The sequence below is a fragment of the Thamnophis sirtalis genome, unplaced genomic scaffold, assembly GCF_051295495.1.
Source record: "Thamnophis sirtalis isolate CommonGarterSnake01/CBP01778 unplaced genomic scaffold, rThaSir2_p1.2 scaffold_2, whole genome shotgun sequence".
In the NCBI taxonomy this organism is placed as follows: Eukaryota; Metazoa; Chordata; class Lepidosauria; order Squamata; family Natricidae; genus Thamnophis; species Thamnophis sirtalis.
Window position 1 is genome coordinate 36,050,457 of NW_028261382.1, and position 25,228 is coordinate 36,075,684.

A 25,228-nucleotide genomic window follows, 5' to 3' on the forward strand; every position below is an offset into this window, starting at 1 on the left:
TTTGCAATAACCTTTCCCTTGAGAGGAGAGGGAATGGAGATTTTGCAGTGTCCTTCCCCTGGAGTGTGGAGGGAATGGGGTTTTTGCAATAACCTTTCCCTTGAGAGGAGACGGAATGGGGATTTTGCAGTATCCTTCCCCTGCCACACCCACCAAGCCATGCCGTGCCCACCAAGCCACACCCACAGAACCGGTAGTAAAAAAAATGTTCAATCCCACCACTGTTTTCGGTGCCAGGGTGCATGGGAATATATAAAAAAAGGAACTTCTTTTTGAGAAGGTTAAGAGGTTAATTTGCAATTGGGACATGAACTCTGAACTAGTTGCTAGTAAGACTTCATTGTCCATCCTCACCATGGACTGAGGTGGCTGCTTAAAAGTATTGCAAACAGTGGTGGGATTCTTTTCGTACCAATTCTATGAATTCCACCCATCCAGTTATGGTCAGGTGCAGAGGTGCAAAGACAAAGGATAACCTTGGCTTTCTAGAAAGAATTTTGTTATGGCTACATATCATCTAACTCCATACGATCCCCCTCCCATTTTTCCACAATAGAAAATAGTAGAATAATAAAAAGTGTGGCAGACCAAAGATTCAAAAGAAAAGAGGGCTGCAGACCTGACAATAGGCCAGGGGGCGACTGGGGCCAACCAGAGGTGGCATTTCCCGGTTCTCCGAACTACTCAAAATTTCCGCTACCGGTTTGCCCGAACCGGTCTGAACCGGCTGAATATCACCTCTGATTGTAAAGTAGAGGAGTGATTCGCCTTTGAAGAACAGGACAAATGTGAGCCATGTCCTTTAAAGGCTGAGAGAGCCTCACTTCTCTCCGTTTCCTTGGAGCTGAAGGTCTGGATTCTTGACCTGATAGGCGTACATCCCTTGCTATCTTAGACACTCTGCCAGGAAGTTCTACAAAAAAAGATGTTGCTTGAGCAGCTGGATAGCTTTCTCATCCATGCCCTGATCTGGATGTAGAAGACTTCCTTCTCATGGAGCAGGTGACTTGAAGCACAGACCACTGTTGCTTCTCTGAAGACATCAACCAGCTTTAGGAGAGAGAGAGTGTGTGTTCTGTCTTTCTGTTCCTTCTGGCTTCTTGTGATCTCTGCGTCCCTCCCATCTTTATTTGTTGTGTCCGTGTCTTCTGGAGATCATAGAAAGATGTTGTGATTGTCCTCCCTATCCAGTTGCTTCCTTGTTTCCTAGAGCTGGTTCTGCCAACCATGGTTCTTGTCATCTCTTTTGCTCTCAATTGACCTTCTGACATCTACCTGGTGTTTCTCCTCCACATGCTTCTTCCGGGCTATAATTGATCCATCCTTCTGTGTGTCTGTATTGCTGCCTTCTTGGCATGATCCCAACTATGGAGATACTGTGCATGAGATCGTCCAAAGTGCATGTGTTGTAGCTGTAATTCTGATATGTCTCAGGAGAGCATTATCTCAAAGAAACCTTAACCTTCCTCCCTTCCCTTCCTTCCTTCCCTTCCTCCAATCCTCCCTCCTTCCTTCCTTCGTGCCCTCCCTCCCATCTTCCTTCCTTCCCTTCCTCCAATCTTCCTTCCTTCCCTCGCTTCCTCCCATCTTCCTTCCTCCCATCTTCCCTCCTTCCTTCCTTTGTGCCCTCCCTCCCATCTTCCTTCCTTCCCTTCCTCCCATTTTCCTTCCTTCCCTTCCTCCAATCTTCCCTCCTTCGTTTTTGTGCCCTCCCTCCCATCTTCCTTCCTTCCCTCCCTCCATTCCATCTTCCTTCCCTCCCATCTTCCCTCCTTCCCTCCCACCCATCTTCCTTCTTTCCCTCCCTCCCATCTTCCTTCCTTCCCTCGCTTCCTCCCATCTTCCCTCCTTCCCTCCCACCCATCTTCCTTCTTTCCCTCCCTCTCATCTTCCTTCCTTCCTTCCCTCCCTCCCTCCCATCTTTCTTCCTTTCCTCCCATCTTCCTTCCTTCCCTTCCTCCAATCTTTCTTCCTTCCCTCGCTTCCTCCCATCTTCCTTCCTCCCATCTTCCCTCCTTCCTTCCTTTGTGCCCTCCCTCTCATCTTCCTTCCTTCCCTCCCTCCATTCCATCTTCCTTCCTTCCTTCCCTCCCATCTTCCTTCCTTCCCTTCCTCCAATCTTCCCTCCTTCCCTTCCTCCAATCTTCCCTCCTTCATTTTCGTGCCCTCTCCCATCTTCCTTCCTTCCCTCCCTCCATTCCATCTTCCTTCCCTCCCATCTTCCTTCTTTCCCTCCCTCCCATCTTCCTTCCTTCCCTCCCTCCCATCTTCCTTCCTTCCCTCCCTCCCATCTTCCTTCCTTCCCTCCCTCCATTCCATCTTCATTCCTTCCCTCCCTCCCATATTCCTTCTTTCCCTCCCTCCCATCTTCCTTTCTTCCCTCCCTCCATTCCGTCTTCCTTCCCTCCCATCTTTCCCCCTTCCCTCCCTCCATTCCATCTTCCTTCCCTCCTTCCCTCCCTCCCATCTTCCTTCCTTCCCTCCCTCCATTCCATCTTCCTTCCTCGCATCTTCCCTCCTTCCTTCCTTCGTGCCCTCCCTCTCATCTTCCTTCCTTCGCTCCCTCCATTCCATCTTCCTTCCTTCCCTCCCTCCCATCTTCCTTCCTTCCCTCCCTCCCATCTTCCTTCCTTCCTTCCCTGCCTTGCATGAAGAAATACAACCAACACTTGTGCTGAACTTTCCCTGTGCTGAAGTTTTTTAAAAGGGGGGGGGAACCCCACCGCTCCAAAATTGTGACTGAATCTTCCTCTCCGGCCCATGATGAAAACCATCTCAGCACATGAAAAGTCAGCCTCGTAGGACACGGTTCTCCTCTTTTCCTTTGGAGGGGAGTAGGAGGTGGAGGTTGGGAGCAGGTGACAAGGGATGAAGCCTTGACCGGAAGAACTCTCTTTCCTTCAGCGTTTGGTCAGGATGAACATGCCCATCTCAAACGACGACCTGAGTGTCCACTTCACGTCAACGCTAATGGCCTTGATAAGGACAGCCCTGGACATCAAACTCGCATCAGGTGAGGGGATGGCTGGCTGGCTGGATGACCTCCAAGGTCCTTCCCTCCTAGTTCTATTTTGGTTGATTAACAATTTCCCTTTGGAATTAGATCTTGTTTCTTGGCTTTCTATCTCCCAGGTGTGCTGCAACACCAGTGTGACGCTGAGCTAAGGAAGGAGGTCTCGATGGTTTGGCCCAATTTGTCCTCCAAAAACTTGGATCTGTTAGTGCCACCTCATAAACGTAAGTGCTCCAAAGTGTTCCTTCTGTGCCTGTGCAAGTGGAAAGAAGCACAAATGGCTTCTTATGACAATGCTACTCAGAAAGCCATATTTCTATTTTTCTTCCCTGATTAGCTGAAGCCATGACAGTGGGGAAGGTTTATGCAGCCTTGATGATATTTGATTTCTACAAACAAAATAAAAACACCCGTGACCCATCTCATTCAGGCCCTGGATGTCAGGTAAATATCCATCCATCCATCCATCCATTGATCCTTCTCTCTATCATCCATCCATCCCTCTCTATCATCTATCCATCCATTCATATCTCTCCCTATCATCCATCCACCCCTCTTTCTATCATTCATCCATCTATCCCTCTCTCTATCACCCCTCCATCCATTTATATCTCTATCATCTATCCATCCCGCTCTCTGTCATCCATCCATCTCTCTAACACCCATCCATTCATATCTCTCTCTATCATCATCCATCTATCCCTCCATCATATATCCATCCATCCATCTCTGTCTCTATCATCCATCCCTCTCTCTGTCATCCATCCATCTCTCTAACATCTGTCCATTCATATCTCTCTCTATCATCCATCCATCTATCCCTCTCTCTATCATGTATCCATCCCTCTCTCTGTCATCCATCCATCTCTCTAACATCTGCCCATTCATATCTCTCTCTCTATCATCATCCATCTATCCCTCTCTCTATCATGTATCCATCCATCCATCCATTCATATCTCTATCATCCATCCATCTATCCCTCTCTCAATCATCCATCCAACCAACCAACCAACCAACCAACCAACCAACCAACCAGTTAACAAAGAGAAGGACTGGGGTGACACGGTAACAATGTTTTAGTACTTGAGGACTGACACAGAGAAGACAGGGTTGACCTATTAAGAGCCGAGATGGCGCAGTGGTTAGAGTGCAGCACTGCAGGCTACTTCAGCTGACTGCTAGCTGCAGTTCAGCAGTTTGAATCTCACCAGTTCAAGGTTGACTTGGCCTTCCATCCTTCCGAGGTGAGTAAAATGAGGACCCAGATTGTTGGGGACAAGAGGCTGTCTCTGTAAACTGCTTAGAGAAGGCTGTAAAAGCACTGTGAAGTGGTATATAAGTCCAAGTGTTCTTGCTATTTTCCTCCCTCCCTCCCTTCCTTCCTCCCTTCCTTCCTTCCGCCCTTCCTTCCTTCCATGGTGTGCAGTGGTTAGAATGCAGTATTGCAGGCTAACTCTGTCATGTTTGAATCTCGCCAGTGTCAATGTTGACTCAGCCTTCCATCCTTGCAAGGTGGGTAAAATGAGGACCCAGATTGTTGGGGGCAAGAGGCTGACTCTGTAAACCGTTTAGAGAGGGCTGTAAAAGCACTGCGAAGCGGTATATAAGTCTAAGCACTATGCTATTCTCCAAAGACCCAGAAGGCAAGAAAAAAAGCAATGGGTGGAAGTTTGTTAAAGAGAGATCCAAGGAGAAATTTCCTGACTGTGACAACAATTAACTAACTGAATGGTTAGTTTTCTTGCAAATGTTTCATTACTCAGTTGTGGGAGATACGTCCATTGAGGTTTTGAAGGAAAGATCGGACAGCCATTTGATTGGGATGGAATAAGGACTGCCTTAAGCAGGGGGTTGGACTAGAAGACCTCCAAGGTCCCTTCCAGCCCTGGGATTCTGTGAAATCCACACTCTCTCCTCCCTCCTTCTTCTAGACTGGTACCGTTTCCCTTTTCCACCCACTGAAAGCAGCCCTGGAGCAGAGCCAGACAGGATTCCCCAATGCTTTCCTGCGTCAAAAAAGCTCCGCGTCACTCAACAATGGGGGCACCCTGTAAGTACTCCCCCTCCCCTTTTTTATCACTTCAGCCTAGCTTAAGGGAGCTAGTCATGTTGTGGCCTGCCAGTGGCCAGTGGAGCTGGCAGAAGATTCGGACAATGAGGAGGTTGGGGAGGAATCTGGGCCAGTCCTGAATCTGGGGAAGGCTCTGATGAAGGCTCTGTGTTGGAGGCAGAGAGGGGGCCAGGGCCATCTGACAGTTATCAGCTGCCTTCGCAGTCAGATCTCAGTGAAGCAGAAGAATAGCTGGAGCCTGTTCCCAGTGTGCACATGTACAGAGTTGCCAGAGGAAGGGAAGAGCTAAAGAACAGGGGTCGACTTGGGAGTAAGGGCACAGGTAGACAATGAATGGTCCCTCCCAGAGGAAATAAAAGAGGAGCGAAAGGGGAGTGGAGTTTGCAGGAGACAATTTGTTCGTTAGTCTGTTTCAGGAGTCCCTTCTCAAGGTAATAGAATAGAATAGAATAGAGTGGAATGGAATGGAATAGAATAGAATAGAACAGAATATGAATTTAGAATAGAATAGAATATGAATTAAGAATAGAATACAATATAGAATAGAATAGAATAGAATAGAATATGAATTAAGAATAGAATAGAACAGAATATGAATTAAGAATAGAATAGAACAGAATATGAATTAAGAATAGAATATAGAATAGAATATGAATTAAGAATAGAATAGAATATAGAATAGAATATGAATTTAGAATAGAATAGAATATGAATTAAGAATAGAATAGAATATGAATTAAGAATAGAATACAATATAGAATAGAATAGAATATGAATTAAGAATAGAATAGAACAGAATATGAATTAAGAATAGAATAGAATATAGAATAGAATATGAATTAAGAATAGAATAGAATATAGAATAGAATATGAATTAAGAATAGAATAGAATATGAATTAAGAATAGAACAGAACAGAATATGAATTAAGAATAGAATAGAATATAGAATAGAATATGAATTAAGAATAGAATAGAATATAGAATAGAATAGAATAGAATATGAATTAAGAATAGAATACAATATAGAATAGAATAGAATAGAATAGAATAGAATATGAATTAAGAATAGAATAGAACAGAATATGAATTAAGAATAGAATAGAATATAGAATAGAATATGAATTAAGAATAGAATAGAATATAGAATAGAATATGAATTAAGAATAGAATAGAATATAGAATAGAATATGAATTAAGAATAGAATAGAATATAGAATAGAATAGAATAGAATAGAATATGAATTAAGAATAGAATACAATATAGAATAGAATAGAATAGAATATGAATTAAGAATAGAATAGAACAGAATATGAATTAAGAATAGAATAGAATATAGAATAGAATATGAATTAAGAATAGAATAGAATATAGAATAGAATATGAATTAAGAATAGAATAGAATATGAATTAAGAATAGAATACAATATAGAATAGAATAGAATATGAATTAAGAATAGAATAGAACAGAATATGAATTAAGAATAGAATAGAATATAGAATAGAATAGAATATGAATAGAATAGAATCTGGAAGGGACCTTGGAGGTCTTCTAGTCCAGCCCCCGGATGGTTGTAAGTCATGTTTTTCAGTACCATTCTAACTTTGAATGTTCACTAAATGAACCGTTGTGACGTCAAGGGCCATCTCTAGTTGCGTGCAACTGATTCGGAAGGGAACATCTCAAGAGAAACCTAGAACATATAGAAAAGCTACTCTGGATTCCGAAAGTCCCAAAGGATGCCGAAAGGGCTTCTGTTTCCTGGTGTCTTTCTCAGCCCTCCCTCGGGCAGCCTTTCTTCCACGTGGTTTTTGAGAGCCTCTTCTCCTCTTTTTCTACCGCAGGCCGATGCCAGAAGGGGGAGGCATCAAAGAATCTGTCTCCTGGGGGATCCAGCACACCCAGAACATGTTTTATGAAACTAGGACGCCAGCCTTTGAAAGAGGCCATTCGGAAGAAATCCCCGTCCAGCAGGCAAGCAATCAAGAGGGTGGGGATATATGCAGCGTGCCAGGAGGACAGGAAAACATAAGGATTTTCCTAGGAAATCCTAAGGCTTTACTTCCCCACTTTCCTCCTCCGTTTTGCCCTATGCACTTAGCGGAAACCCGAATTTTGGGATTCTGTTAAGGGAGCGCTGATTGAATGAGCTGGTTCGTTTTTTCAACGGGGGGAAAAACAGGAGGGACATTTGGGATTCCGGGATGACTCAAAGTAATAAATATGGGGGAAAGCATCATGCAGTAAATGAAGAATATTCGTAGCTTGGGGGAAGGGGGGTTGAACTGCGGGGTCCTTGGTGGTCTTTGAACTTGTCGGTTTTCTTGCAAATGTTTCATTACTGGAAGTATATGTTATTCTCTGCTATTTAAAAGAAGGTACAATAGCACTGGGCCTCTTCAGAACAAGGATTTATTTTTTTAAAAAAAAAACTTCTTCATTTTGTTAAGTTGTCTAGAACAATAACAAAGCAGTCTTTAAAAAAAATAAGTCCAATAATCTGAACATTCTATAGGCATTTATAGTTATTGACTTACCTCCTTGCAGCAAATAGCAAACAGCCTGTTTTCAGTTTAGCCTGATTAGAAGGGGGGGGGAAATCTGCCTCTGCCTCCCAGCAATTTGCCTCCTTGCAGCAAACAGCCTGTTTCACTTTCAATTTCAGTTTCAGCATGCCCCCCCCCAATGATCAGCTGTTTCAGGCTGCAGGGATTGCCATAGCCTATTGCAGACGTTTCATGACCCACTAGGTAACATCGTCAGTGCTAGAAGAAAATGGGGTTTGTGGCGAGGGAGGAGGAGGAGGAGGAGGAGGAGGAGGAGGAGGAGGAGGAGGAGGAGGAGGAGGAGGAGGAGGAGGAGGAGGAGGAGGAGGAGGAAAGCAATGACGGTTATGGGGTCCTTGGGACTCTTTGAGCTCGGCGGTTTTCTTCCAGACATTTCATGACCCAACTAGGCAACATCATCAGTGCTAGAAGGGAGTGAGACTTGAGGAGAGGAGGAGGATTATTCTAGGGTCCTTGGTCCTCTCCAAGCTTGATTGCTTTCTTGCAGCAATTCAGTACCAAACTAGGTAACATCATTGGTGCTCGAGGGGAGTGGGGTTTGAGGAGAGGAGGAGGAGAAGGAAGAGGGGGAAGAGGAGGAGGAGGAGGAGGATTATTCTGGACGTAGACAGCCATTGAAACTACTGGGGAAGTCTGTAGGCCACAGCTCCTTACTCACTCCTGTTACTCTGTCACTGATTTTTTACAGGTTGTAGAAATGCAAGAGATCAGCCCAACTTTAGCCAACGGAGAACATCAGCCAGGACTGGAGAGTCAAGGGCGAGCGGCTTCCATGCCTCGGCTGGCAGCTGAAACCCAGGTAAGACCCATAATCCTGGATCCTTGGTCCCTCTTTCAGCTTGACGATTCTCTTGCAGACGTTTCATTACCAAGTTAGGTAACCTCATCAGGGTGTATGGGCAAGGGAATGAAAGGCAAGCAGTCAAGAGCACCAAGGCATTATTCTGGATGTCTTCACAAGCATCCTGGTTCATTGAAGCCAACGACATTTTGGGCGACTGTCTTAGTCTTTCTCCAAAAAAGAGGAGCTTCTCTAAGAGTCATTTCTCATCATCAGAACAACGACAGCCTCAAATTTGGAGAGTGAAATAGACATCGCCAATAGATTCAGAGCCTTATCTACGTTTCCTGGGGAAATACATTGGACAATCCCATTGGGGGGGGGCATATCTACTTAACCATCACCCATAAAAATTATGGCGGGCATGAGAAGTACCGGTTGTTCAGAGTGGTATGGTGGCCTGGAGGTGGTGCTCTCGCCTCACAGTCTGGAGGCTGTGAGTTTGATCCTCGGTACAGGCAGATATTTCTCTCTCCGGGCACACCGAGAATGTACCTGCTGAACAAAACTCCTCATTGGCGACAGGTAGGGTATCTGGCCATGAAAACACTCTACTAGCTCCATTCAGTTGCCCAGACTCCACCCAGCCAGGGATTATGGGGTCGTTAAATGAAGAGGATGATGAGAAGTGCCTGCCGTTTCATCACCCAACTACTGTATTTTTCGTATAAGACGCACCTCCCCGCCCAAAAGAGGGTGAAATTTTGGGTGAGTCTTATACACTGAATGTAGCCCCACCCACACACTGGCCCCCACCCTTTGGCCTCTGCCTCCCAGCAATTTACCTCCTTGCAGCAAACGGGAAAATGGGGCGGCAATAGGCTATGGCAATCCCTGCAGCCTGAAACAGCTGATCATTGGGAGGCCCATGCTGAAACTGAAATTGAAAGTGAAACAGGCTGTTTGCTGCAAGGAGGCAAATTGCTGGGAGGGAGAGGCAGATTTTTTTCCTCTTCTAATCAGGCTAAACTGAAATAACGTATACTTCCAGAAAGCACATCAATTTTAACAGCCTCTGTGCAAGTGTAGTCTGAAATGTAACACCGCAAACAGTGTATATATTGTCTGTACTGTTTGCTGTTTGCTGCAAGGAGGCAAATTGCTGGGAGGCAGAGGCAGATTCTTCCCTCTTGTTTTCCTCCCCAAAAGCTAGGTGTGTCTTATACTTCGGAGCATCTTATATTCTGGAAAATACAGTCGGTAACATCATCAGGGCTAGCAGTGGTAATCACCAATGGCGACAAATGAATCTGGATGGCAGCTAGGTTGTGGGAAATTACCTCGCTACCTGAGCTCATTGAGAATCTTATTTTCTTGCAGCGTGCCGCTCCCTTTGACAATCATACTCATCCAACCACCTTTGCCTCATGAATAACTGCTGACTAACCTCATTTCTGTCTCTTGTCTCCATTCGCCCACCCCTTCCTCGGCCTTCGTCTGTCTCATTCGCTGCCCCTCCTTCCCTGCCTCTCCTTGGTCATCTCGTCTGTCACCTGCCTCCTGGGATGTCTGACTGTTGCTGGTTTGGGACCCATGCCATTTTTTTCTTGCAGAGGAGCAAAACACGGTCACCGGGGCGATATCTATCAGTATGTAGCTCGTTCGAACTCCCCTGTCCCGTAAAATCTAGTCAAGGAAGGGTTTAAGTGCATCGTTGTTGTTTTTTTTAAGATGGAAGAAAATACTCAATCTGGAGGTCTTTGTACAGCTCAGGGTTGAACGTTGAAATCCCTGGTGCTCTCTGAGCTTGGTGATTTTCTTGCAGATGTTTCATGACCCAACTAGGCAACATCATCAGTGTTAGAAGGGGGGAGGAGGAGGAAAAGGAGGAAGAGGAGGACTGTGGGGTCTTTGGTGCTCTCTGAGCTTGGTGGCTTTCTTGCAGATGTTTCATGACCCAACTAGGTAACATCATCAGTGCTAGAAGAGAATGGGGTTTGTGGCTAGGGAGGAGGAGGAGGAGGAGGAGGAGGAGGAGGAGGAGGAGGAGGAAAGCAATGACAATTATGGGGCCCTTGGGACTCTGAGCTTGGTGGTTTTCTTGCAGGCGTTTCATGACCCAACTAAGTAGCATCATCAGTGTTAGAAAGGAGTGGGGTTTTCAGAGAGGAGGAGGAAGAGGAGAAGATGAGGGGGAGAGGGAGGGAGAGGGGGAGGACTGTGGGGTTCTTTGTGCTCTCTGAGATTGGTGGTTTTCTTGCAGACGTTTCATAACCCAACTAGGCAACATCATCAGTGCACCACCAAGCGGAGAGAGCACCACGGATGCTAAAGAGTTTTAATGGAGAGGTTTCATAGAAACCAACTTAGAGCTAAATATCTATGGTCCTCCAGGTCCTGGTTGTCCCACAGGTGCTGTTTCAAGAGGCAACTGGACGTTCCGCTCTTTCATTCAAGAAGCTTCTTCGGTTCGCCTTCAGTTCAACTGAAGAAGCTTCTTGGATGAGAAACAAAAGCTCTTCAAGGAAAAACGAAGCCCAGTTGCTTGTTGAATGTCTTGCCTCCAGAAGTTGTGAGTGTTCCATCCCTGGAGGGTTTTAAGAAGAAACTGGACATCCGTTTATCTGGAATGGGATAGGGGTCTCCTGCTTGAGAGGGGGTTGGACTAGAAGACCTCCAAGGTCCCTTCCAACTCTGTTCTTCTGCGAAAATAAATACCCACGGTGCAGATGCGTGAAGGAAGAGATGCTACCTTCTGATGGTGCACATCCAATCAACTTCTCTCTGCATTCTCTTCCTCTTCTCCCCTCTGCCCTTCCTTCTTGCCACAGCCCATTCCAGACACCAGCCCCATGAAGCGCTCCGTCTCCACGCTCAACCCACAGCGTCCCCGTGCCACACATCTCTACGAACATCCCCGGCCAGCTGAACATACCCATCACCATCATCACCATCGTTGCCACCGGCGGAGAGAGAAGAAGCAGAAGTCGGTTGACAAGCCACCCAATCATTTGATTGACGGCGAAGCTCATGGTAAGGGCGCTGGGATGACCCAGAGCCTGGCACAGAGGTAACACAGGAGGGGTGAAATCCACTTCCCTTTGTTACCATTTCGGTAGCAATGTGAGCGCGCGCCTCCTGCGCATGCGCAAAGGTCAAAAAGGTACGGTAAGCGAACAGCAAGGGGGGGGAAATCCTCTGTGCCATGCGATTTAGATTAGCTAGAAAGCAGGAAATCCTGCTTCCCAGCTAATATAAATTGTGTGTCACAGCCGATCATTGGAAAAACCGGTTCGCCCGAACTGGTTTCATTATTTTTACTACCGGTTCGGGCGAACCAGTTGTATTTTTACTACTGGTTTGAGCGAACCGGTCAAAACAGGTAGCATTTCTTTCATTCATTCATTCATTCTCTCTCTCTCTCTCTCTCTCTCTCTCTCTCTCTCTCTCTCTCTCTCTCTCTCTCTCTGTCTCTCTCTCTCTGTCTCTCTCTCTCTGTCTCTCTCTCTCACACACACACACACACACACACACACACTTCAAGTAGTCTCTGGCTGCAAATAGTCCAGCCCAACGCTGTGACACCACAGCTGCAAAGCAAGAAATCCAGAAAGAACGCAAGGAATCCAGGAAAGTTCAAACATCGGCACTCAATACTCCAGGAATTCAGTGTTTGTTCCCAACAAATGCCCTTCCCCACAGCGTCTCCTTAAGTCTCAGTCCCCAGGTGTGCCATGTGAAGAGGGGCGGGATGCTCTCCTCCCGAGTAGCCATGTTAGTCTGTGCTGTTCTCGCCTTTTCTCCACTCTCCATGCTCTTGGATCAGGAGGGGGTGGTCCTTGCTCATCACATGAGCTCTGTCTCTCGTGTTCACTGTTAAGCCTCTCTTCCCTTCCTCCCTGCCTACAAGCTGTCCCAATCCTGAAAGGCTCTGGCTGGGCCTGCTCCTCCCCATTTTCCTCCCAAGCCCCCTCATTCTCCATCAGCTCCAATTCTGGCTTGGATCTGGCCCACCGGCGTTGAGTTTGACAGCCCTGGGCTGGAAGACCTCCAAGGTCCTTTTCAACTCTTCTAGTCTGCCTTTCTGTATTCGGCATCTCTGTTCGTGCATCTCTTCGTGCGTACGGATGCTTAGGAGGCGAGCCTTGTTTGCTGACTTGCTGACAAATGATCTGATGATCAAATGATCCGTGTCTTCTCGTTGTCTCCCCAGCAGCAGAGGCCACCTCCAAGTCCAAAAGGCAGGAGCGTGGCCGGTCCCAGGAACGGAAAGTCCATTCTTCCTCTTCCTCTGAAAAGCAGCGCTTTTACTCCTGCGACCGCTACGGGAGTCGGGATCGTTCTCAGCCCAAGTCTTCTGAATGCAGTAGGCCTCCGTCTCCCGGTGGAGGGCAGGACCACGAGACGCAGAAACAGGTGAGAACGGGAGATGGAGGGCGGAATGAGACAGAGAGGGAGAGGGAGAGGGAGAGGGAGAAGGGATGAGAAAGAGGGCAGGGATCAAAAAACACTCAAAGAGTCACAAAGGTCTAATCTGAAGCCTCCCCCCCAATTCTGGAGCCAACCAGAAGTCCGCTTCCCCCACCATAGAGTCTCCTCCTAGCACGGTGCCCTTTTTCCTCTGCCAAACTGGAAGTCCGCTTTCCTCACCATAGAGTCTCCTCCTAGCACGGTGTCCTTTTTCCTCTGCCAAACTGGAAGTCCACTTCTCCCACCATAGAGTCTCCTCCTAGCACGGTGTCCTTCTTCCTCTGCCAAACTGGAAGTCCACTCCCCCCACCATAGAGTCTCCTCCTGGCACGCCATGCTTTCCTACCCCAAACCGGAAGCTCCTCTCAAAATTATGGCACCAACCGGCAACAGGGAGCCATAGCAGAGGGATGAAAGAGCCACATGCGGCTCCAGAGCTGCAGGTTGCTGCCCCCTGCCCTAGGACCTCTGATCAACATGGGTGGCCTTTGGGTGTGGTTGGACTCCAGCGCCCTCATCCCCAGAGAGTGAAGGCACCACGGTTGCCTTTCCAACTAGAGCAGAGACGAGTCGTGACCAGATGTGCTAATTTTAGCTCCGTGAAATAGGATCTTGCAAGTCTGGAAAGGACTTGACGTTGAACTGGAAGCATGCGGTGGATCTCCTGACTTTTCAAAGGGGGATCACTCAGCTCTCCTAGATTGTTTGCTTCCCCTGTATTGTCGTATTGGTTGTCTTCCTTTGGAATCCTTTCTCCTCCCGGTTGGCTTCCGTGTGTTCCTCCTTCTGTTCAAATGGTTCTGGAGCAGCCTCCCTGCCCCTGACTGTGCATGTCTAAACTCTCTCTTTTCCCTCTTCTGTTTTGTTTCCTGTTTTTTATCCTACGATACATTCCTCTGTTCATGTCATTCATTCTTCTGTCCATTGCGTTTTGCCACTCTACTCCCAACATGCGACTCTGTTCGTCTGGTATTCTTATGATTACTCACTGTTCTTCTCCTTCTCCTCCTTCTCCATGTCTTCCTTCTCCTTCTCTACATCTTTCTTCTCCTTCTCCTTCTCTTTCTCCTTCTCCTCCTCCTCTTTCTTCTCCTTTTCCTTCTCCATCTCCTCCTTCTCTTCCTTCTCCATATCTTTCTTCTCCTTCTCTTTCTCCTTTTCTTCCTTCTCTTCCTTCTCCTTTTCCTTCTCTTTCTCCATCTCCTCCTTCTCCTCCTTCTCCATATCTATCTTCTCTTTCTCCTTCTCTTCCTTCTCCTTTTTCTTTTCATTCTCCTTCTCCTCCTGCTCCTTGTCCTGCTCCTCCATATCTTTCTGCTCCTTCTCTTCCTTCTCCTCCCCTCCATGTCTTCCTTCTCCTTCTCTATATCTTTCTTCTCATTCTCTTTCTCCTTCTCTTCCTTCTCCTTTTTCTTTTTTCTCCTTCTCCTCCTGCTCCTCCATATCTTTCTGTTCCTTCTCTTCCTTCTCCTCCCTCTCCATGTCTTCCCTCTCCTTCTCTATATCTTTCTTCTTCTTCTCTTTCTCCTTCTCTTTCTTCTCCTTTTCCTTTTCCTTCTCCTCCTTCTCTTCCTTCTCCATATCTTTCTTCTGTTTCTCCTTCTTCTCTTTTTCCTTCTCTTCCTTTTCATTCCCTTCCTCCATCTCCTCCTTCTCCGTCCTCCTCCTCCATCTCCATATCTTTCTGCTCCTTCTCTTCTCCTCCCTCTCTATATCTTCCTTCTCCTCCTTCTCTATATCTTTCTTCTCCTTCTCTTTCTCTTCCTTTTCATTCTGTTCCTCCATGTCCTCCTTCTCCAAGTCCTCCTCCTCCTCCTCCTCCATATCTTTCTGTTCCTTCTCTTCCTTCTCCTCCCGCTCCATATCCTCCTTCTCTTCCTGGTTTTTGTTTTGTTCATTTACTTTCTTCCAATCTTCATGTAGGGCAGTGGTTCAGTTAATGGGAGCCCCCTGCTGTTGACCTCTGGTGCTAGCACCCCATGCCGTGGTCGGAGGCAGTTGCCGCAAACTCCGCTGACTCCGCGCCCCAGCATTACCTACAAGACTGCCAACTCCTCGCCTGTGCATTTCTCCGGGTTCCAGACCGGCCTGCCAACCTTCTCCCCGGGACGCTTGAGCCGGGGTCTCTCTGAGCACAATGCTTTGCTGCATGGCGACTCCCAGGGACCCTCACCAACCCTGATGGCACGCATCGGTTCGGACCCTTACCTGGGACACCGAGAAGAGAGTGACAGTCCATACCATACGATGCCTGAGGACACGCTCACCTTCGAGGAGGCTGTGGCCACCAATTCAGGGAGATCCTCCCGGACCTCTTACGTCTCCTCTCTAACATCCCAGTCCCATCAAATCCGCCGCGTCCCCAACGGGTACCATTACGTCTTGGGACTAAGTGCCGGCTCTGGCACCAGCACCCGGGCGCGTAGCTATTACCACGAGCGAGACGAAGACGATTGGTGCTAGCAGGACAAGAACCCAAGTTGCACACTGGAGGTCGATGAGTTTTATCATCCAGACAACCGCCGTGTCGAGGTGTGTCTCTCTTTGCATCCAGCCCTGTGACATCAAGGCTGGCGGAGCGGGGGAGGGGAGTGGGAGAAAGGAGATACAAGCAGATGCCTCTCCATGGGAACAGCCCTGCCAAAATAGTCCTAGGCCCGTGGACCACACCGTTGGAAGCGACGTCTGGCCTCCATCTGTCCCCGGCTTCCTCTTTTGCACTAGATAGCGATCGATGCGTCAGGAAGGGCGCCTGGCTCGGAGGGTCTGAGTAGAGCAGATGTCCTTCTGTTCTGCTCCCGATTGCTGTGTCATGGGAGATACCACCTTCTGCCCCCCCCCCTCCTCCAAGTTACGAGGCTACCACAAAAAGCCCAGGGAGAAAACCCTAGACTTAAAAGACTGGAATCTGCACAGTTGGGGGGGTGAGCAGGTGGGGAAGACAAAAGAAACCCCCCCACGCATCCTGATGTACAAAGAACCAACCTATGTTTTCTTGTGTCCACATTTTAAGAAGGGAGTTTCTCCAGCTGGATCTCAACCGTTGGCCAACGGCAACCCCCTTGATCAACCAAGCCAAGCATGGAAACTTCCAATGGATCCCAGCACCATACGGCTACGCCTACCTTCTTAGTTCCCCCCTTCCGGTCTCCACGTTTTATTTTATTTCGAGTCCTTTCCCACCAGCCCTTTTTATTTATTTATTTTTTTATTTTTTTGAAAAAGCGCTTCGAAGGGAGGAGAAAGTTTTGGCAAGGACAACATCTCAGATCTCGTTCTCGCCGTTGAACTTCTCGGACAAGCGTGTTGGTGGGCGCCCCCCCCCCCTATCTTAATGTTAACCTCATTTACAAATCTGAGCTGAGGAGGGGGATGGAGGAGGAGGAGGAGGAGGAGGAGGAGGAGGGCGGGGGTGGGCAGCACCGTCGTGTTTTATATTGAGCTGTTGGATAAACGTTTCCTTTTCATTGTGTCCACTTTCTGGGGGGCGGCACGGGAGGTAAATTGTATAGCGAAAGTTAGCAAGGCAAAATCACAGCCAAAATGCCGAGAGTCCCCTCCAGTGGAGAATTAGTCTATTCCATTCCAAGATGTTCTTTTTCCCTTTCCTGAAGCCTCCGTTCTTTACTTCTAAGTGCCTAATCTTTGGGAACTTCTTGTGGCAAGGATGCAGTTGTGCTTATATTCCCCACCCCACCCCCCTACCCCCAAAAAAGAATAGAGTAAGAGCTCAAGAAGAGAAGCTTTTCTGATCTTCCTGGCCTGGCTTTTTAGTGGGCACTCAACATCACCTGGAGGGACGCGGCAGCTCAGCGGCTAAGATGTCGATCAGAAAGCTCAGCGGTTCGGTGGTTCGAATCCCTAGCGCCACTTAATGGAGTGAGCTCCCGTGAGTTGTCCCAGCTTCTGCCAACCTAGCAGTTCGAAAGCACGTTAAAAAATGCAAGTAGAAAAATAGGGACCACCTTTGGTGGGAAGGGAACAGCGTTCTGTGCGCCTTCGGCATTGAGTCGTGCCGGCCACATGATCACGGAGACGTCTTCGGACAGCGCTGGTCTTCGGCTTTGAAACGGAGATGAGCACCGCCCCCTAGAGTCAGGAACGACTAGCACATATGTGCGAAGGGAACCTTTACCTTTTACCTTTGCAAAGTCACCCAGAGCTCAATTGGATCTTTTCACTTCGCAAAGGCTGGGAGGGCGATTTTAGAAAATCAAATCAAATCAGTTCCAGTTTTGTTTTAGGGACATTTGATGGGTCCCGGAAGGTGTAGGAAGAAGCTTTCTGTGTTAGGAAGGGTGCTTTTTGCAGGAAAAAATAACCCCCAATAAAAGCGAAGTGGGGAAGGAAGGAATGCTTCGGATTTGGATTTCAAGTCTCTGATCTCCAAGGGATCTCTTCCCTAGATTGCGTGTTTGTGTATGGATGTGTGTGTGCGTAACATCTTTCTCTTTTATTAATCTGCCACCTTTTGAACACGTAAATAAGGAGCACTGTTAAATTTTACTTTAGGCCCGAGAAACTTCCGAATGAGGAGCTGAAATGTTGGAGGTCATAAGAATAAAATAATAATAATAATGAGGGCATCTTCAGCACTGTCAGAATTAGCACACATCTTTTTCCTGATAGTTTCCCCTTTAGTGAGGGGACTAGTCCTCTAAATAAGACAAACAATGGAGCTCGAAATTTCCCGTGCTGAGCCAGGCAGTTGTTAAGCGAGTCTTGCCCCACTTTCATGACCTCTTCCAGCCTACAGTTGTTAACCGAATCGCTGCGAGGGTTGAGGGACTCTTGGCGGTCCTTAACTGAGTCTGGACTTTGCTTGTAGGAAGATGGCTTACAGGGATTGATCACACAACCCTGGGACACGGCAACTGTCATAAGTACATGCCAGTTGCTAAGCATTTAGAATTTTGGTCAGGGGATCGCGAGGAGGGACACAACGGCCAAACACCGTCATCTTTCCAATGCCGTTGTAACGTCAAACAGTCACTAATCAAACGCCTGGAAGTCGATCCCTATTTAAAACGCGAGCGGCTTTTTCTAAATTTGCATTTTGGCATACAAATTAGCCTAGGCAAGTCGTACGGTGTTTTCCCTCTCGTCCGGGGTGAAGAATAGACTGTCTTGGTGGAGATCCCTTATTTTTAAATGGATGCAGGAAACCGATTAACCAGAGAACATTTCCGTCCTTGGGAGGATGCGGCGTTTTCTTTTTTCTAAAAAAAAATAAAAATGTGATTATTTTTTAAAAAATGCAACAAGATAAAACTAGGGCTATGCAACGATAGCGGTACTGTTTGTTTTTTTCCATAACTCCAGCCGAGAGAACGGGAACGAAACTCAGCAAGCCATACTGAGGCCCTTATGCGTTTTCCAACTTCACAACGGGTTGGCGTTTTTTTCCTTCTCCCTCTTCCAGCCAAAAAGCATGACTGTGACCAAATCTTTTCTACGTTTTACCAAATAGGAAGGCACAAATACTTTCTGGGGGAAATCATTTAAAAAATAAATAAGGGGAGCGGTTTTAGATTTATATATATATATATATATATATATATATATATATATATATATATATATATATATATATATATATATATATATATATATATATATATATATATATATATATATATATATATATATTCCGAGATACGGAGAACGAACTCCGCCGGGAAAAATCTGTTTCCTCCCAACTTTGTGAATGGGTTGGTTGATTGGTTTTATTCTGTAACCGCTGTCCTGCGATTCCCTTTTTTTTTTCTTATTAAACCAGTATGATGCAACAACCCTGTTGAATTGTAAGTGGCGTTTGCAGCTGCTAAATTACAGGCTGAATAATCGAATGACAATATTTGGGAGGCTGATGTCATCTGGGCAACGTCAGCGGCGGGGCGGGAAGGATGAATCACAAATATTGCCACTGTTGAAATGCATGTAGTGGTGGCTTTGGCAAACTGGCTTTCCACTGGTTTGTAGAATCCACATGTTCCCCCTTTTCAAGGCACACGCCTCAAATTGAGCATCCGAAACGAGTCCCTTCCAGAGATTGTGGTGACTTTCAAAGAAACATTTGGGACCCAAGGAGCAGGGACTTCCTCCAGAGGGGAGAACTGGTTTATGAAGCGTTGAAGGAAGCTACAGACTACACTCAACAAGGGAGAAAGGAGGTTGCTGAGAATTCACACGCTAAGTGGGAGAATTGCATCATTGAGCAAAGTTGGGTCATCAACTCAACTGCGTAATTTTTAGTTGAGGTAGACTTCAGCCTTTCCTTGAAGGTTGACCTTGAGATAGTCTTCAGACTTTCTTTGAAGGTTGCCCTTGAGATAGTCTTCAGACTTTCTTTGAAGGTTGCCCTTGAGATAGTCAACAGTCTTTCTTTGAAGGTTGACCTTGAGATAGTCTTCAGTCTTTTTTTGAAGGTTGCCCATGAGATAGTCAACAGTCTTTTTTTGAAGGTTGCCCTTGAGATAGTCAACAGTCTTTCTTCGAAGGTTGACCTTGAGATAGTCTTCACCCTTACATTGAGGTCCTCCTTAAGCAAACGGCAACACCTAGCTAACCTTGGAGGATGTTGAAAATAAAATGGTAAATCAAAGTGGAAGCTGGTTAGTATTTGCACAAGTGAACACCAGGAAAACCCAAGGCTGTGGAAGCCAGACAAGAAAATTGATGGTCAGCTCAAAAGAATTCAACACCAAACCACTTCTGAACTGTTCAGATAACCCCACAGGCAGGTCAACGAAGACACCAGAAATTCAGGGCTCAGACGTTTCCCTGAATTCTTCTAGCGAGTTGCCAAAACACAAAATGCACCCATCATTTTTCTGTTTTCTTTTTCTTTTTTGCATCCAAAATAAGTCTAGTGGTGGCTATACTTTGAATAAGTAACGTTTGCATGTAAAATATATACATACAATATAAATATATACCGACCTCTATATATATATAGCGCAGACTATATATATATATAAGGTGCATGGAGGAAAATGTTTATCTTCGTACTTTTTGATACAATGTATTCACCTGTTGTTAATTTTTAATTATATTTGATATCAATCGGGGGTTTGTTGCAAAAAGTTTATATTAAAAAAAAAGCAGTGTTAAAAAAAAACCACAGAAAGGTTCCAAAATGCAACATAAATGGAACTTTAAGAAGCGGGCTGGGAAAAATTAAAAAAAAAAATCTGTGATTGAATGATTTGCTGCCTGAATCATATTTATCAGCCAAACTTTGGATTCTGCCATTGTTTCTACAATTACATTTTGTATGAAGCAAAGTCCTTGAATTTAAATAAACCCTTAGGAAAAGAAAGAAAGAAAGAGAGAGAGAGATTTAATTAATCGGGTGTGAACTTAACAGCAGATTTATTGCATGGCACGCAAGGATACGAATGAGAGGTAAGTGCATTAAAAATATGTGAAATGAAAATTATTGCCAAGTGTTTCAAATAATGCACTCGTTGAAAGCAGAACTCCGAGGACGGTAGATTCCTCAAAGAATAATTTTATTGGATACATCATATTGGCACAACTGGTGAAAGCCGACTCTGAAAGTTCCCACGGTTTTCATCTACCATATTTTTCAGAGTATAAGACGCACCTTAGTTTTGGGGGAGGAAAATAGGGGGGGGGATTCTGCCTACCAGGTATTCATCTGGCTAGCGTCCTTAGTCTGATCAGCTTCAGCACATAAGTTTGCTAGTTTGGAGTGTGCGTGCACTTTTATCCCCTGGTTGGGGATAAAAACCAGCTCTTAAAACACAGCTGATTGTCGGATGGAGCAGCAATGGGAAAAGCAGACAAAGCATGGAAGATCACTTCCCTCATAAGCACCTCATTAGGGCTGAAAAAAGCTTCGAAAAAGCTACATTTGGAGTATAAGACACAAATTTTTCAGCCTCTTTTAGTGGAGAGAAAAGTGTATCTTATACTCCAAAAAATACGGTAATTAAAAAACAAAAGTTCCCCCTTCTCCTCAGGTCATCGGTCACATTGTCCAATAGTGGTGCTGGTAGGTTGCCTGGTTACTCCGCTCCTCCTCTTCTCAGCCACCTGTTGGAATGACCTTGGTTCCCACAAGAAAAAACTTTATATTTTGACGGCAAAGCCGAGCAATCTAATTTTCCCCCTCCCTTTCCATGAAGCCTCAAAGATAGTCTCAGCCAGGTTCATTTCAGGGTTGACAATTACTTTATTGGTGGAAGAAATCTAGAATCAATCTATATTTAGAATAACAGTTGGAAGGGACTTTGAAGGCCTTCTAGTCCAACCCCCTGCTTATGCAGGAAACCCTACACCACTTCAGACAAAGGATATCCAGCATCTTCTTTAAAAAATGTTTGAAGTTCACATTTATTCATAACAGAATTACAAACAAAATTAGAGGCCAATTTTTTTTTCTTCGATAGGGCCTTTATCAGACGATGGAGGGAAAAAATAGCACAGTGAAAGTATAATGACAGCAGGAAGAAAAAGTATAACTCCTAAAAAAAGAAGTACATTAGAAGACAGATTGGCCTTCAAAGATGATGAATGGAAAAACAGGTAAAAGAGAACAGAGTAACACAACTGGAAGGGACCTTAGAGGTCTTCTAGTCCAACCCACTGCTCAGGCAGGAAACCCAATACCATTTCAGACAAATAGTTGTTCAGTCACTTCTTAAAGGTCCACCCACAATTTCTGGAGATGAGCCATTTCAATGATGAATTGTTCTCACTGTCAGGAAATTTCTCCTTAAGTTCTAGGTTGCTTCTCCCCTAGTTTAGTTTCCATCTGTTGCTTCTTGTCCTGCCCTCGGATGCTTTGGAGAATAGCTTGACTCCCTATTCTCTGTGGCAGCCCCTCAAATGTTGGAAGGCTGCTGTCATGTCACCCCTGCTCCTCCTTTTCACAAGACAAGGTATACCCAATTCCTCCAATCATTCCTCACGTATTTTAGCTTCTAAGCTCTGATCCATCAACCAGCATGATGGAGGCAAGGTTCCATGGTGAAGACCTCTTTGAAGGAGTTACCTTCAGGCTGGGGCAGTTCATGGCCCTTCCACAGATGCCAAATCGATAAGAGAGCTTCAGTAGAATGCTAAGTATGCAGCATCGTTTATTGTCACTGCACCTCGTACAATGAAGTTAAATGCCATCTTCAGTGTACTTTAAAAAGGAAACGATAAAAGTTCCCCTCGCACATCGGTGCCAGTCGTTCCCGACTCTAGGGGGCGGTGCTCATCTCCGTTTCAAAGCCGAAGAGCCAGCGCTGTCCGAAGACGTCTCCGGGGGTCATGTGACCGGCATGACTCAACGCCGAAGGCGCACAGAACGCTGTTCCCTTCCCACCAAAGTTGGTCCTTATTTTCAAACTTTGATCATGTGACCGTTGGATGCTGCATCCATCGTAGGTGTGAGAACTGGTCGCAAAGTCACTTTTTTTTTTCACGGCGGGTTTATAACTTCAACTTAATGAATGGTTGTTAAGTCGAGGGGTAACTGCAGGCTTGAATTTCCCAAGAAGTTGATTCTCAGCACATCCAGTCTCCGGGAACAGCTGAGTCAGCTATGAGACAGAAGAGATTCCTGTTTTTTAAAAAACAGCAATTTAATTCTTGGACACCAGAGAGCAATGCAGAGTCAACTGAAGACTTCCAGGCTGAAATATACATTGCAATGAAGGATCAAAAGAAGGAATGCCATGAAGCCAAAAAACTACATTCTCTATCTATCATCTATCGTCTGTCTGTCTGTCTGTCTGTCTATCTATCATCTCTCTCTCTCTTAATCATATCTATCATCTATCTACCTATCTAATTACCATATCATCTCTCTCTCTCTCTCTGAATCATATTATCTATCTAATGTATCTATCTAATCTATCTTTATCTATCTCCCTCTCGCTCTCCCTCTCTCTCTATTATATATAATATATATCAATCATCTATCTATCATTTCTCTCTCTCAATCATATCTATCTATATCATCTCTCAATCATATCTATCTATCAATCTATTTAGCTAATGTATCTATCTAATCTATCTTTATCTATCTCTACCTCTCTAACTCTCTATGTTATATATGTATACATATATATCATATCTATCTATCATCTCTCTCAATCATATGTATCTCACATCCATCTATATCTGTATCATCTCTCTCTCTCTTAATCATATCTATCATCTATCTACCTATCTAATTATCATATCATCTCTCTCTCTCTGAATCATATTATCTATCTAATGTATCTATCTATCTAATCTATCTTTATCTATCTATTTCCCTCTTGCTCTCCCTCTCTATCTTTTATATATATATATATAATATATATCAATCATCTATCATTTCTCTCTCTCAATCATATCTATATCATCTCTCAATCATATCTATCTATATCTATCTATCTATCTATCTATCTATTTAGCTAATGTATCTATCTAATCTATCTTTATCTATCTATCTCTATCTACCTATCTATCTCTCTATCATTCATATATATATATATATAGAGTTTATATATATATATATATATATATATATATATATATATATATATATATATATATATATATATACTCTCTCAATCATATCTATCTCACATCTATCTATCTATCTATCTATTTAAATAACGATATATTTATCTCTTAGATCTATCTAGATCGATCTATCACTAGATCTCTATCTAGCTTTCTCTCTCTCTCTCTCTCTCTCTCTAGCTCTCTATAATTTCTACATCTCTCTATCTTTCTATCTATATCTGTCATCTATTTATCTTCTGTCTGTGTGTCTGTCTGTGTGCCTATCACAATGTTTCTCAACCTTGTCAAGTTGAAGATGTCTGGACTTCCAGAATTCCTCAGCCAGCATTCACTGGAAGGCACCTTGGAGGTCTTCATGTCCAACCCCCTGCTCAGGCAGGAAACCCCTGTACTATTTCAGATGTGCCTGTCCACTCTCTTCTTAAAAACCTCTAGTAATGGAGCAATCCCATCTTCTGAAAGGGCCATTATAACTTCAAACGTGAATTGTTATAAGTCGAGGTCTACCTGTATGGAAATCTCTGTTTTCGAACACGTAAATACAGAAAGTCCTCCACTTACAACAGTGACCACTTTCACACTTATGACCATTATAACATCCCCATCATCAAAATTCAGGCGCTTGGGTAACTGGTTCATAGTTGTGACGGCCGATTCCCCATTGGCGACAAGCAAAGTCAACGGGGAAATCAGATTCACTTAACAACCCTTTCGCTAAATTAACAAACATTAACGATTCGCTTAACGGCTGCAGAAAGAAGGTTCATAGAATGGAGGGGGAAAACCCGCTTCCCGGGTGTCTCACTTAGCAACATAAATGTTGGGTTCCATTCTGGTCGTAACTCAAGGACCACCTGTACCTGTTTGCACACTAGCATTTTCTGCCTCTATCCCAGTCGCCGCCGAAAGCAGGGACATCTGCAACACCCACAACGCACTCACCGCGCGCGGAGTGAGTGTTGCTTGCGGTAAGGAAAGAGCAGCCCACAGCTCTCCTCGGGACGTTTGTGGCATAAAACCGGTTGTGTTCTCCACCCTTCTAATTCGGGGTTGCGAGTATCTAATTGCAAAGGGGAGCAGTTCATTGTCAATAAACACGGGGGTTTGTCTCCTCCTCGGGTCTCAACGTTGTACTGCTGGTTTTGTCACAAGTTGTGGGTGCTTCATCCCTGGAAGCTTTCAAGATACGAGACTGCCATCCGTCTCCTGCTTGAGCGAGGGGATGGACTAGGTGACCTACAAGGTCCCTTCCGACATTCTATTCTATTCTATGATTCTATTTCTATATTATCCTATCTTCTATTCTCTTCTCTAGTCTATTCTGTAGTCTCTTCTATGATTCTATTTCTATATTATCCTATTTTCTATTCTCTATTCTATTCTGTAGTCTCTTCTATGATTCTATTTCTATATTATCCTATCTTCTATTCTCTATTCTATTCTGTAGTCTCTTCTATGATTCTATTTCTATATTATCCTATTTTCTATTCTCTATTCTATTCTGTAGTCTCTTCTATGATTCTATTTCTATATTATCCTATCTTCTATTCTCTATTCTATTCTGTTGTCTCTTCTATGATTCTATTTCTATATTATCCTATCTTCTATTCCATTCTCCATTCTATTCTGTAGTCTCTTCAATGATTCTATTTCTATATTATCCTATCTTCTATTCTATTCTCCATTCTATTCTGTAGTCTCTTCTCTGATTCTATTTCTATATTATCCTATTTTCTATTCTCTATTCTATTCTGTAGTCTCTTCTATGATTCTATTTCTATATTATCCTATC

The 25,228-nt window shown here is 44.9% G+C and overlaps 1 protein-coding gene and 1 long non-coding RNA gene across 2 annotated transcripts in view; both read left to right on the plus strand.

Annotated features, from left to right (window-relative positions):
* Positions 1-16,604, plus strand: part of CACNA1B (calcium voltage-gated channel subunit alpha1 B) — a 180,012-nt gene extending 163,408 nt beyond the window's left edge. The window contains exons 43-51 of the mRNA XM_087707623.1: positions 2,905-3,013; positions 3,133-3,237; positions 3,351-3,457; positions 4,946-5,064; positions 6,930-7,059; positions 8,341-8,451; positions 11,265-11,466; positions 12,647-12,849; positions 14,827-16,604. Coding sequence (XP_087563749.1) covers positions 2,905-3,013; positions 3,133-3,237; positions 3,351-3,457; positions 4,946-5,064; positions 6,930-7,059; positions 8,341-8,451; positions 11,265-11,466; positions 12,647-12,849; positions 14,827-15,366 — 1,626 coding nt within the window. The 3' untranslated portion in view covers positions 15,367-16,604. The remainder of the gene's footprint in view (positions 1-2,904; positions 3,014-3,132; positions 3,238-3,350; positions 3,458-4,945; positions 5,065-6,929; positions 7,060-8,340; positions 8,452-11,264; positions 11,467-12,646; positions 12,850-14,826) is intronic.
* Positions 16,605-18,571: 1,967 nt separating this feature from the next.
* Positions 18,572-19,972, plus strand: LOC148048595 (uncharacterized). Its single transcript, XR_015695340.1, has 2 exons — positions 18,572-19,223; positions 19,332-19,972. It is a non-coding gene; the product is annotated as an uncharacterized LOC148048595 (long non-coding RNA).
* Positions 19,973-25,228: the final 5,256 nt, after the last annotated feature.